Source organism: Pelmatolapia mariae, linkage group LG20 (genome assembly GCF_036321145.2).
Source record: "Pelmatolapia mariae isolate MD_Pm_ZW linkage group LG20, Pm_UMD_F_2, whole genome shotgun sequence".
NCBI classification, from domain to species: domain Eukaryota; kingdom Metazoa; phylum Chordata; class Actinopteri; order Cichliformes; family Cichlidae; genus Pelmatolapia; species Pelmatolapia mariae.
In genome coordinates this window covers 34,734,282-34,747,244 of record NC_086244.1, presented here as the reverse complement: position 1 = coordinate 34,747,244, position 12,963 = coordinate 34,734,282, and the positions used below count along the sequence as shown (strand labels likewise).

General features: G+C 42.7%; 2 protein-coding genes across 3 annotated transcripts; both read right to left on the bottom strand.

Moving 5' to 3' along the window:
• Window positions 1-4,940: 4,940 nt before the first annotated feature.
• LOC134618142 (ribosomal biogenesis protein LAS1L-like) lies at window positions 4,941-7,395 on the bottom strand. The gene has a single exon (XM_063463443.1). It carries the CDS (start codon window positions 5,698-5,700, stop codon window positions 5,035-5,037), a length of 666 nt encoding a protein of 221 aa, XP_063319513.1. The 5' UTR covers window positions 5,701-7,395; the 3' UTR covers window positions 4,941-5,034.
• Window positions 7,396-7,442: 47 nt separating this feature from the next.
• LOC134619296 (filamin-A-like) lies at window positions 7,443-12,281 on the bottom strand. 2 transcript variants are annotated; one of them, XM_065469618.1, is made up of 11 exons: window positions 12,169-12,281; window positions 11,843-11,905; window positions 11,556-11,618; window positions 10,040-10,165; window positions 9,815-9,933; window positions 9,551-9,648; window positions 8,944-9,071; window positions 8,733-8,844; window positions 8,027-8,616; window positions 7,635-7,822; window positions 7,443-7,507 (listed from the first exon to the last, which is right to left on the bottom strand). In XM_065469618.1, the coding sequence occupies exons 9-11, from the start codon at window positions 8,046-8,048 to the stop codon at window positions 7,472-7,474; spliced, it is 246 nt and encodes an 81-aa protein (XP_065325690.1). In that variant the 5' UTR covers window positions 8,049-8,616; window positions 8,733-8,844; window positions 8,944-9,071; window positions 9,551-9,648; window positions 9,815-9,933; window positions 10,040-10,165; window positions 11,556-11,618; window positions 11,843-11,905; window positions 12,169-12,281; the 3' UTR covers window positions 7,443-7,471. The 2 variants fall into 2 exon arrangements, 1 of the variants encoding a protein (XP_065325690.1); XR_010573357.1 differs by lacking the exon at window positions 11,556-11,618.
• Window positions 12,282-12,963: the final 682 nt, after the last annotated feature.

The following is a 12,963-nucleotide window of genomic DNA, read 5'->3' as shown; positions in this document are numbered from 1 at the left end:
CAAATATTGACATTTGCCATCTCCACATCATTGCATTCAGTTTTTCAGTTTTTATTCACAATTTGTTTAGTGTCCCAACTTTTTTGGAATCCGGTTTGTACTAAAGTCAGTACTAAATCTGATTTAAACTGTTGTAACCAAACTATACAATCCAGCAGCAAGCAGTCAAAATTCAATAAAACCTTCCCGTTGTATACTCATGGATGAATTGTAGTATTTACAAAACTCGTATATATCCAAAAGCTGATGAAACAATTTCCCAGCAGCAGCTCTGAGTGAATAAATGACTGTTTACAGACTTAACGTGTCTGTACTTGTCAGTTCATCAATGAAAATATGAATAACAAATTTAAAAATATTCCAGCTGATGACAGGAGCTGACGAGTAGCCTAATTTACACGACAAGTTGAATCAGCTGACACTTGTACCAAAGATCACAAAAAACTATCAGCTTCATTTATCACAAAGTCCTACTTTGTGATTCTCTGAGACAGTTTGAAAAGCAGCCTCTAAGAAGGCATCCACACGGTGATTTTTCTGTGCTGATAGAAGAAATGTTAGTTTCAAGAGTCTTCACATTACAACCCAAAGAAGAAAATAATAGAACTATTTCTGAATGAAATAAGACTGTTGTTGGGCACCATCTTTCATTCTTTCACTATTAAGAGTTTAAAACTAAAGACGACTTGAATAATTTTGACTCATGTAATGAAAAGAGAGGTTTGTTTTACTTACCCTGAAGGCTCTGAGGACTGCTAATGGGTCATCGGCTGTGAGTCTCTGCAGGAGTGCTGGCCAGCAGCGATGAGCCATAGGCAGCAGTTCATTTTCCCTCTCACTCAGCACCTGAACGCACAACTCCAGCACGTCCAGTACCTAAAGACAAAGACGCACAACACGCCTAACAATTATCTCTGTTTTGATCCTGATTATATGTGAGCTGAAACTAATTACTGAGGTCTTCATTGAGAGCCCAAACTCCTGAGCAGGCACGACTTCAGCACAGACGTGACTTATTTCTGTTTCACTCCTGGACCAGACTGAATGTTTTTCCTTGATGAGCATTACACCACTGAACAGTCATCCACACAGTTCTGACAGGATGAATTGTACCAACGCTGGCGGTCCTACCTTCACAAGAATGATTATTTTTGTTATTAGTCCAACAGTTGACTCTACATAAAACTACCTTGAGTCGGAGCCTGAGGCTGGGATCAGACAGCAGATGAATGCAGCGCTCCTTAACATCCTTAGTGATGCTGAGGTGGGAGGGAAGCTCTGCTTTCACATCAGGACTACCAATATCTTCCACATCCTCACACTCAGTGGGAGGGACCTCTGCAATGGCAGCACATGTACAGTTAGACCGCCAGTTTAGCAGTGAGGTTCAGATTTCTATGACTCTTAATTACAATGATCCATCTCCTCTACACTCTGAATCTAATATAACCACCACTACAACCTATAGCTTATATTCCACTGGCCCTTAGACAGACCCATTACCTCGGTCTTCGGTGTCATCGTCCTCTATTCCAATGCCCTCTGCCAGTTCTTTCTGGCGCAGAGCACTTGCCGGCCCCTGGCAGGTTGAAGCACAGACAGTCGATGGTTCAATTCTCACTCAATCACTCATTCCGAATCCTGTCTGTAGCTTCGGTCTGCTAGGGGGATTCCTGGCCTGCGCAGGGAATCCCGATCTCTTTTTTGGGGTGTTGGGGCCTTTATTTAGAAAGCTGGGACTATCTCCGTTGTCATGGCTACCAAGAACAACGCCAGCTTGGGGGAGAGCGGAGAGCCGATAAGCACAGACTCATTCATCCTTTCTCCACTTTCTTTTCACAGCTGCTGCTGCTGCTGCTGCTGTGGGAAACGCTGGGACTTGTGTGGCTATGCACTTTTTGTGTTGTTGGGAGCTTTTAAGGACCAGCCTTGAATTTTACACATTTGATAAGTGAAGACTGGATGTTTAGTGACGAGAGCTGGGATAATCTGGACAGAATCTGCAGCCTGCATCTCCAAATCAGAAATGGCTTTAGATCTGACGCTAGCAGACAGGCATGCATGTCTCAGGGTGATTACACACTAACACATTGTGATTAATCACACACATTTTTATACATTTTATTCAGATTAAAAAAAAAACCACACTATACAAAATGTGTTTTTGTGACAGGCTGCTAGTAACAAAGTGCTTAAAGATTTAAAATTGGTTCTTTCCCAAGTTTTCTGTTATGTGCACACACATTCCTTGACTTAGGTGCTTTTTAATTCTCCAATAATGGTCAGTGCAAAGTGTTTGCACAAACAAACAAAAAACATTACTCAGAAAATGGCCAGGTACAAGAACTGGACTAAAAAGGAGTGGAAAAACCAGATAATGTCCAAAGAAATACTTCAGCGTGTGGCTCACGACTTTTGCACAGTACTGTAAATGTTATTAATAATGAAAGATGTCAAAATGTAGCTTTCTCATTTTTATTCTTTTCTTCTAGTGAAGGTGCCTCCTCCTTCTGACCTTAGGGTAACTAATTTCTCAGACAGTGACTGGGAAGCTGCAGCTGATGATGATGTTTCTTACCTCACTAAGTGGAGGCAACCTGAGACAGGTGGGGAAGAACTATTGGATTGTTGGAGTACATATTATGAAGTAAAAATACAATATGTCAATAAACTGTTGTCCTGTGTCTTAAGGAGTATCAGATATCACTGTCTGCACTCTATGGAGATGGAGCTCAGAGTGAAGCTGTGGCCATACGCTACAGCACCTGTGAGTCACACATTTTCTGATCCTGAACGTTTCTCAAACTCAGGAGGGGAGAGCCTGAAACCATTTACCTAAGTCGCATTAGCAGCAGTGTTCAGCCTAAAAAATACACAAGTTAAAAGTCATGCATTTGAGTCATGCATCCATATTATTTGTTTATTTATTAAATTATTTTCGAGACACTGTTAGTTGTTAGAAGCCAGTGTTTTAATGATAGGACATATATGACAGTAATGAGACAACCTAAGATATCCAAGATTACCACAAAAAAACACAAATAGAATCACAGAAAGCTTGTTTCTCTCCCGTTAGTCTATCGGCCCAGTTACCTTTTACTTTTCTGTGGTCAGTAGCCCTTCATGTCATATTCTGTCTCTATGTACAATATAGCATTACTAATACAATAACCTGTACGTAAATGAACTTCATTGTGTAACTGATGGCAGTTCTCAAAGCACTAGTCACTTAAAGGTTCAATTTCACATCTAAATTCTCATCTTTGAATAACTAGAACTCTGAGCTATGAAATAAATGTAGTGAGGTTAAAGTATCAAATCAAAGTATCAAATTCTCTGTTATACTTTACATTTATTGTCCAAAAAACAGTTTGCTCTGCTGCTGAAATAATTTCCTTCTATAAAGGAACAAAGTGAGTGTTAAACATAGAAGCTCTGCAACTGCCTGTTTAATGTCACCCATGATTTCTCAAAAAAAAATTACGTAAAAAAATCTCGACTCACCAATTTAACAGTGACACTTTTCTGTTTTACATAAAAAAGAATTAGACAAACTTGCCCAACATGTCAGTCATGCTCGGATTAAATCAGGGAGTCTGTGTCATGGTGACTGCAGTGACCACACACCTCTGTCTGTCCCTTACACTTCTGTGAAACACTTCCAAGCTGTGTTGTCTGTGTCTCAACACCACCATAGCTCAGACCCTCCTCTGTGATTTTGATGAGTCTTATCACTCTAAACGACATCATGAATCAAGCTGAGAGAGAAAGTCTCCAATTCACCTCATAACCTTCTTCAGTTGATCAGCTAGTGGAGAAAGAAAAAGAAGAAGAAACAAATAAAAAACAAAATGTAAGAAACTCCAAATACGAGTGTGAGTATTAAAACTGACTTACGTAATGTGTGCTTCTCTCCTCGGCTCCAGTAGTGAGGCTGTGTTTGAAACCGCTTTTCTCCTCGCTCAGGGACTCACAAGCTTCTGACACTTCCTTCAGCATTTCCAACTCCTGAGAAGAGCACAGACCAGAGGACAACATGTCACTGTTTTTGTCCTACGAGAAGTGTCAGTTTATTAGTTACACTGACCTGATATCAGTAATGGAAAGAATCCTCACTCAAAAAGGTTCAGATTTTCAGCTTGTGTTAAAGATGTCAGAACATTTTGATGGATAGATTCAACAGCTCTGTGAAACACTTCCAAGGTATTTGCTAATTACTGCTTCCAAATACATAAAATAGAATTTCACATACAACGACCTTTGATAAGCCATTAGTATAACCAACTGCACTGCTGCACCAAACCCAGGACCTGAAGAGGTTCAGATCAGTGAGTAAAATGAGATGAAATGAACTGAAGCCTAGAACACAGAAGTTGGCTGTATAGCTGCCTGTGTCTGCACACCCAGAAAGAGTAATAAGAGTAATATTAAAACTAAGTGGCTGCCGCCGGCTGGGGCATGCTATGAATTGTGGGATATGGTGGGTCACGATGGATATACCCGACGCATCCTTCAAATCTGGGGAAAAGGAGGACGCATTTGTCGGCTGCATTTAGAGGAGTCTACGAATTTGGACAGCCTTCGTTGCATCGCTGTGACGTAATCGGCCTACAAATGTGGCCTCAGCAGGATGCAGCATCTGAATTTGGACACCCCCATAGTTTATGTTTACTTATATAAACACTGAGTTGAATTAACAGAGAATTGAATAATCAAAACTTTTACTTTGTTAAGTCTCTCAGAAAATTCTGTCTTTTGAACAAATTGTTTTAGTTAACGACCTCGGGTGAAACCAACTCTGATCAGCTGTACAGAAAAGATCAAAATAAACAAACAGACTCTTCAAATCATAAATGTCAAAGTCAAATTTATTTTTATAGCACATTTAACAGATCAACCAATGTGCTGTACAATTAAGATGATTAAAAGAAATAAAAACATAGGGCGATATGTGACATGAAATAATCAACTTAAAGACATCAACTATGAACATTATTAATATCTCTGAACAGATTTTATTTTTATATTTTGATTTCAGTGCTCCATGTCATCCAGGATTAACTGGAGCAGGTGAGGCATGCTGATGGAGGGGGCATCCAGGCACAAAGATATTAGGTCCAACCCCTTCAGCTGGATCCGGTTCCTAAAGATCCTGTGCTTCCTCCTGGCACCTTTCTTCCTATTGCATAGGAGGACTTCTGAAATCCAGGCTGCAATGTAGAAAGCCCTGTGACCTTTGGGCTCTTTGGTGAGCAGCTTCTGCTTCGCAAAGAGCTTCTCAAGGAAGACTTGGATAAATGCTGGTGAGCTGACCATCTTAAGCAGGGGCAGCCAAAAGCGCAGAAACGTTTTTGGCAATCTGGGCTCAGTGAGACTGGCACAGTATGAGGTGTCACAGCCAAATTCTTCCAGCTGCCCAACTGTAGGAACCAGAAATCCATCCCCCAGCAGCACATCAATCAACTGATTCCTGGACTGCAAGGCAGACTTTTTGATTCTTTTTAACATGCCACCTTCCTGCCGCTTGAGGTCAGTCTCCTTATACTTGGCCCAGTGCTCTTCTTTGAGCCACTCCAGCGCCGCCTCACATCCCTGTCGCAACGACTTCAGGGATGGAGGAGTCGTCCAGTGAGTGGCCCTGTGCCTCAGATGTACCAACCACACTGGGATCTTTAGCTTTTTAGCCCCGATCCTCATCATCCGGGGCTGTCACAGTCTGGCAGAGGCAGACTGTATGTATAGTGAAGAGCGGACCCAAAATGCAGACACGAAGGAACTTGGACCAAAACTTGACTATCAACAAAAAGCGAGCAGATTAATATGGCTGATAAAAAGCTACAAAAACAAAAAGGCAGATGCACACAAGAAAGAACCTAACTAGAACTAAACTGGGAAAACTAAATGCTAAACACAAAAAGGTAAAGAACAAAACCTTGAACATTGCAAAAAACCTAATCATGGAAAATCCTGGAAACATGACGTTGAACAACAGACAAGGGTGATTAGGGGAAGTGGAAACACATGGGGAAACAGCTGACACTGGTCTGACATAAGGAGACAAAGGAAGCAAAGCTGACTACACTAACATAGGACACAGACCTTCAAAATAAAACAGAAAACATGAGATGCAGACAAGACAATATAAACTTGACAACATAAGACACGCAGCATGAAACACAAAGGGCAATAGGAGACTAAAACACAGGGGTAGAAGACACAAGGGGAATCTAAATAAACAAATAAGCTTAGATAACCTAATGAACTTAAAAATAAACCATAAACATCAAAATAAACTAAAACTCAAAACGCTGGGTCAACAGACCCAGGAACGCGACAGGGGCTTCCTCTTCTTTTTGCCCTCGGAGATGAGGCTAACAAACCTCACCAAGGCCATCCCGTACATTAGCGCCAGCTCTTCGTCATTTAGCGGTCCGGACCGGTCACGCACCTGGCAGCGAACCAGAGCCTCTGTGCAGTCAATGGCCACAGAACTAGAGATATTGGGACACCTGTCCCTCCAAGCCGATATCCTCTGTAAGGCTAACCTTTGCAGAGAGGAGTCCCTGGAGAACAAGTTGTGGCGAACTTGATCCCACTCTGTTTTGTTCAGCCAGGCAGCCATTTTACAGAGGACTTACTCAGCGCACACACAGATAATATATTACAAATCATAACGGTCACGCCTTCGATTTCTTACCGTTACTTTTCGTACAGCATCCAGGAAATGACGTAGACTGTTTCTACTGCTTCATTTGCATTTTACATTCACTCTGTGGGCACATCTCAGCTAAAATCTCATATAAACCATTTCTACAACCACCAAACACAACGAAAAGAAGCCATGATTAAAAGAGCTGTTACGTAAATGCACACAAGTCCACTAAACAAACAAAACTGAACCACAAGCTATCTTCCAGAGCTATCATCGATACCAAACACCAAGTTTCACCGCGCTCTGACTAAAATTCAGTGAAAGAGCCGCAAAAGAAGACTGAAGAAGAAAAGGAGAAATGAAGAAGAAATGATCCTGGTGAAATATACAGTGTACAAACAAGCTGCAAGTGAGCAGCAGCAATTAAAAACATTGATATGTTAATTAAACAGGTGATGAGTCAGATAACCATGTTAAACTGGATTATAGTCTGACAGCTGCTGGTAAGAATGACTGAATTGGTAGCGCTCCTTCCTACACTGTGGGTGTAAAAGTCTTCTGCTGAACGAGCTGCTCAGTGCTCGTACAGTCTCATGCAAGGGGTGGGAGGGGCTGTCCATGATGGATGTTAGCTTATCTGCTCAATGAACTTCAGCAGACAGTCCAGGACAGAGCTGGGCCTCTTGACCAGTTTGTTAAGTTTCCCCCAGTCCCTCTCTGCCATTCCACCACTGCAGCAGACCACAGCATAAAAGACAGCAGACGCCACCACAGTGTCGTAGAACGTCCTTAGAAGAGTCCTGTTCACACCAAAGGATCTCAGCCGCTGTAGGAGGATATCGACAGCCTAACAACCTGCAGAAGAGACTATATCAACTTTTGTGTGGATAACACTGTACCGACCAGGAAAATTTATCATATTGGTAAATAAAAAAGTGGTATGGTGCCATCTCTAGTATCTATGCTTTCACTGAGCATTTACCTGCATCACGATGAACTCTGCAGGCTGAAAGGTCCTGTCCTCGGTCAGCCCCGGTCCACTCACACGGCTCACATCACCAATCCCTGACTGCTTGATCATAACAGCAATTGGGCTGCTGGGAACATGACGGCCGTTCTTCTTGATGTTAACAAGGTGCTCACCAATCTCCTTGGAAACAAAGGAGATTCCTAAGACAGACAGACAAAACAGATGAGGGTTAACGCTTATTCTTGTGTGTATGCAGCCTGTTTCAGTTGCTCCTGATTCTTTCTCCATGCTTTAACTTTTATTACTTTTCCCCCTCTGTCTTTTACTCAGTGATTAATAAAGTATTTGGATTCTGATGAGTCTCATTGTTTAGCAAACTTCTCACTTATCAGACGGACACTCACCAATGTGAGCGTTACGCAGCATCTTCAGCAGGCAGGGCTCCTCTCGCACCGAGGGTGTTGTAAGAGAGGCTGTCAGCTGGCTGAGGTCAAGCTCTCCTATGTCCAGTGGAATATCTGCAGCTCAGCCCACCTTCAGATGGTACATCCTCATGGAATCGTCACCTAGAGATCCAGCAGTGATTCCTAGGGCACACTAATGGCATAAATGCACCTTTTCTATCATATTGTGGTGGGCTGTGGTTTGTGGCTGAGCTGCAGGAGAGGGGAGAAGCAGGTGGTTTGGGGCATCTGATCAGAATGTTTCCAGGTATGTAGTCTTGGAACATCTCCAGATCCAGCAGGAAATGAATTACTTTACTGTAGTGTTTGGGCTGCCATCTTAGAGGCTGCATGGATGGTCTACACTGATGTTAGCAGTAATCCTAGCAGACAAGGGGCTGCCTGGGGTGTGTTTGTCATTGTATTTAACAAGGATGCTGCAGTCTCATGGCAGCACTGGAAGGTAAGACACAGTGCAGGTTCCGCCATGGTTGTCCACACAGTCCAGCCTTGGATGGACCCTTAATGGCCAGAGACAAAAGACAAACCACCTACAAAGATGTGATATGAACAGACAGTGTCCCGTGTGTTGAAAATCTGAGGAAGCAAGTAAGTTATAGCATTCCACAGCACACAATGTGTGTTTGGCCATGTGACTGTTACCTACCTTCTCCAGCCTCTTTGGTGTTAACAGTAAAGACAGCTGGCTTGTTGACCGTCCCGTGGATAAGGCCAGGGCCATAGGCACATGTAATCCACGTAGAACTGCAAGGGACTTCCTGTTGACAGACAGAAAAAGAGTGGTTAGTGACTTCCTTCCAAACTATTTTCTCCATGCACTTTATTCCCACACATTACTCCTAAACATATGCAGATACCCGGGATGTGCATGGATCCATCTCATGCAGACCGGCCTCTGTGGGAGCATATTCGACAGCAACTGTGCCGTCGTTGTTGTCTGTGATGTCAAGCTTAGCAACTTTGCCTGATGCCATTCAGATCTCACCTAAAGCAGAGGACAAAAACAATGACACACACACACACACACACACACACACACACACACACACACACACACACACACACACACAGAAGCTCAATGTTATCAAGCTGAAAATTTTCTGAATTGAAGAGAAGATGAATAAAAGTGAGGAGTATTTACTACATGCTTTGGGTGACTGAATGGAGGATGGATAGGTGACGTGAAAACACTACTGACCCTTTATACTGAGCCAGTAGCTCACACACTTCTATTAAATCTGTCTATAGAGCCAGTAATCACAGAGGATAGATACTGGAAGCAAACTGAAATGTTAGGAGGAACTAAATCACAGATTACAACACCAGTGGCAGCACCCTGCTGTCTCACACATCAAGATCACGGTCCTGTTGAAACGGGCTAATCGCTAAAGCTCACAGTTGCATTCGTCTATACTCAATATGATCGAAAGGAATGTTATTACACTTGAAAACTGCTCTACTCACGTCTTCATTGGTGTGAATGACATGTCATTGATCCTGAAGCTGTCTCCTCAGGACAGTTTCTAAGCAACGGATGGGAATAGGATAGTATTTCCTGGATGCTGTTGGAGGAATGTTGACTTAATAAAAATACCTTTTATTTATATATGCATATAAAATTAGCCAATGTGATTAGAATACAATCGTTTACACATTTCTAACAAAATCTGCTGCATTAAATATGAATTATCACTGCATGACTGGATCTGCTGTTTGACCCCCACCAACCTGTTCACGTCCTGGCCATGGAGGTGCAGCGGGTGCTGCTGGTAGTGGCTGAACACTTCAAACACGACGGGCTTGCTCTTGATGTTCTCAATAAAAGACTCTGTAACTTCGACAGAAATCTGCTCCAACAGATAAAAATAAAGGGTTTGACAAACTGAGTTAGAATAAAATCGTTGAAGCACAGTTAGTGTGTGTGTAGGTGCAGATGTGTGTGTGTGCACTCACATTCTGGACGTGGTAAAAGCCCAGAGGAGCTCCTTTGCCAGTGTTTTTCAGAGGCTCGGTGGAAAAAGCCTCATTGTGACGGTGCAAGAAACTGAGGGGTTCATTCTGGTTCATCACAATGGTGATCTAGGAGTTAAGATCAGGGCTCAAAGCAAGCCACTCTGCTTCTATGCCAGACACATTCAATCATGTCTTTATGGACCATGTTTGTGCATTAGGTCACAGTCGTGTTGGAAGGGAAAAACACCCTCCCTAAACTGTTCTCACAGTGTTTTAAGCACAGACTGGTCCAAAACGTCTTGGTAACCTGAAGCGTTAAGATTTCCTTTCACTGGAACCGCAAGACCCAGGCCAAAGTCAGAGGAGAAATAAATGAATACTATTAAAAACCAACTACCTCACTGACAGACCACAGTACGTCAAGCTGAAGGACGTCACGTCTGACACTGTGGTCAGCAGCACAGGAGCACCACAGGGAACTGTGCTGTCCCCTCTTCTCTCCACCCTGTACACCTCTGATGTCTGCTACAACTCTGAATCTCAGATGTTTGTGGACGACACAGTCATCATGGGGTGTATCTAGGACAGGGGTAGGCAACTCCAGGCCTCGAGTGCCAGTGTCCTGCAGGTTTTAGATCACACCCTGGGTTAACACACCTGAATCAAATGATTAGTTCATTACCAGGCCTCTGGAGAACTTCAAGAAATGCTGAGGAGCCATTTAGCCCTTTAAATCAGCTGTGATGGATCATGGACACATCTAAAACCTCCAGGACACCGGCACTCGAGGCCTGGAGTTGCCTACCCCTCATCTAGGATGACCAGGAAGAGGAGTACAGGAGTCTTGTGAGAAACTTTGTTACATGGAGTCACACAAACCACCTGCAACTCAACACTTCAAAGACCAAGGAACTGGTTGTGGACTTCGGGAGGTCCAGACCAGGTCCACTGACAGTTCAGATAGAGAGAGAGGAGGTGGAGGTGGTCAACAAGTACTATAAAAATGGAGGCAACTTTGCCTGTGGTAGAATGTATACAATGTATGAAAAAATCTTTACTGCAGATACTAATTTAATAATACTAATTTTGTGTTGTAAGATTTATGAGTTTCATGCTTTCATAGTGGTACTTGGGAGAGCTTGACATTTTTCTCAGGTGGTGTGCACTGTAAAAAGTTTGAGAAACACTGATAAGGGGGTCTGTATGCGGCAGTCATACACACAACTGGACAGTCCAAAAGTTGGCCTACCTATTACTGGCTGAGGTTTTAGTAGAGTTGTGGCTGAACCACATAAAAATATATCATTCATTTTAATCTCCCCAATCAATGATAATGTTATGTTGGAATGTTGTTAAAGAGGGTCAAAAATGTTTCAACCCAGTTTGTTTTGCAGATAGCAGCTTTAATATAGGGAGGACACAACTTCCAGACTGTATGAGTAAAATCAGGTTTTTTCTCTTCGTCAGTTTCATAGTTTCTCTTTTGCCTGTCACTGTTCCCTGTCTGTTTTCTTACCTGGTTCTTCCTGACCTTGTACTTTCTCCTCACGTTCCCCTCTTTCCTCTCTCCCTCTTTGGACTGACAATCATACACAAATAGATTGTATTCAATTAGATGAAAAAATTACATTCATGTGAAAAAAAAAATTATTAGGATCACTAACGAAAAGTCCTCTCTCAGTGTACTTTCAACCAAAAGGCAAATAACCAAACCACATGAACATCTAATAAAAGATATAAAATATTGAAACACTGATCCAACATTATCCTTTATTGATGGATCATTTGTTCTTACACTTTTACCTGAATGTGGCTCCTGTTTTTGAAAAAGCCTTCCTTATATCCATTATGAACCTGGCTGTCTCTCTGTACACAAACACACACACACACAACAGGAGTTATAAGGTTAATGGGCATTCAGTCAGTTAGCTAGTTAGTATCCATTTCAAACAGGACAGTGGTAACAACGGCAGGCTACGGACAATTTTAAGTTTTAGATTTTAAATAGGCTGTATACATTTCAGTGGGAGCAACAGGACGGTCAAATGTCGCAGAATTTACTACAGAGTAGGACGGATTGTAGGGTAGCAAACATCATTGGAAAACACGTTTTCAGCACTGCAGGTTACCTGGGTGTAAGGTTTTTCAGCTAAAAAGAAACACGACTCCTATCTAACTACATAAAGAGTAACTGAAGGTTAAATGCTGCTAATATGTCCTGTTTTAATCCAGCCAATCCACCTCCGCTCCGCTGCGTCTCCGCTACCATCGCTGTGGCAGCAACGACCCTAGAGCCAGAGTGGGGGCGAGCTGGAACAAACCATTTTGGGAGGGGGGAGGGGTTCTCTATACTTTTGTTGTTCAAATGTTCCGTCTCAACCAAGTACTGTATGCTTTTTATATTTTTAGTAGTGTGTCACACAAACAGCAAATATTGTCAAAAAAAAAAAAAAAAGAAGTAAGAAATCTTTGGGGGTGCTTTGATTCATTTTGGGGGAGCTGAAGCACCCCCAGAAATGGGCTAAAATCGCCCCTGCGTAGGAGCATGTTTATAGAACTTAAATATACCAAATATGTCCCGATTCTTCCGGCTTGCGCAGGTGGCGCAGGAGTATACTGCCAGGCTACTAGCTCGTGTGTGACACCTGAGGTCGCTGGTTCGAATCCACGCTGTCCCTCAGCAGCTAGTGGGCTTCTGGGCTGCGCTTAAAGAACCGGAGCCCCTCACTCTTTTGCCCTTTTCTTTTCCTTTTTCTTTGCGCAAAGGCGGCCTGCCCGCCATCTTTCTCTCTTTCAAATAATGACACTTGCTCTTTCTTTCCTCTTCTCTCTTCTCAGCAAAACACTGCCACAATCAGCTCTCTCAGCTGCTCAACAGCCCATCTCAATCTGCTCTCTCACCTCCCAACAAATGCTTCTAACTC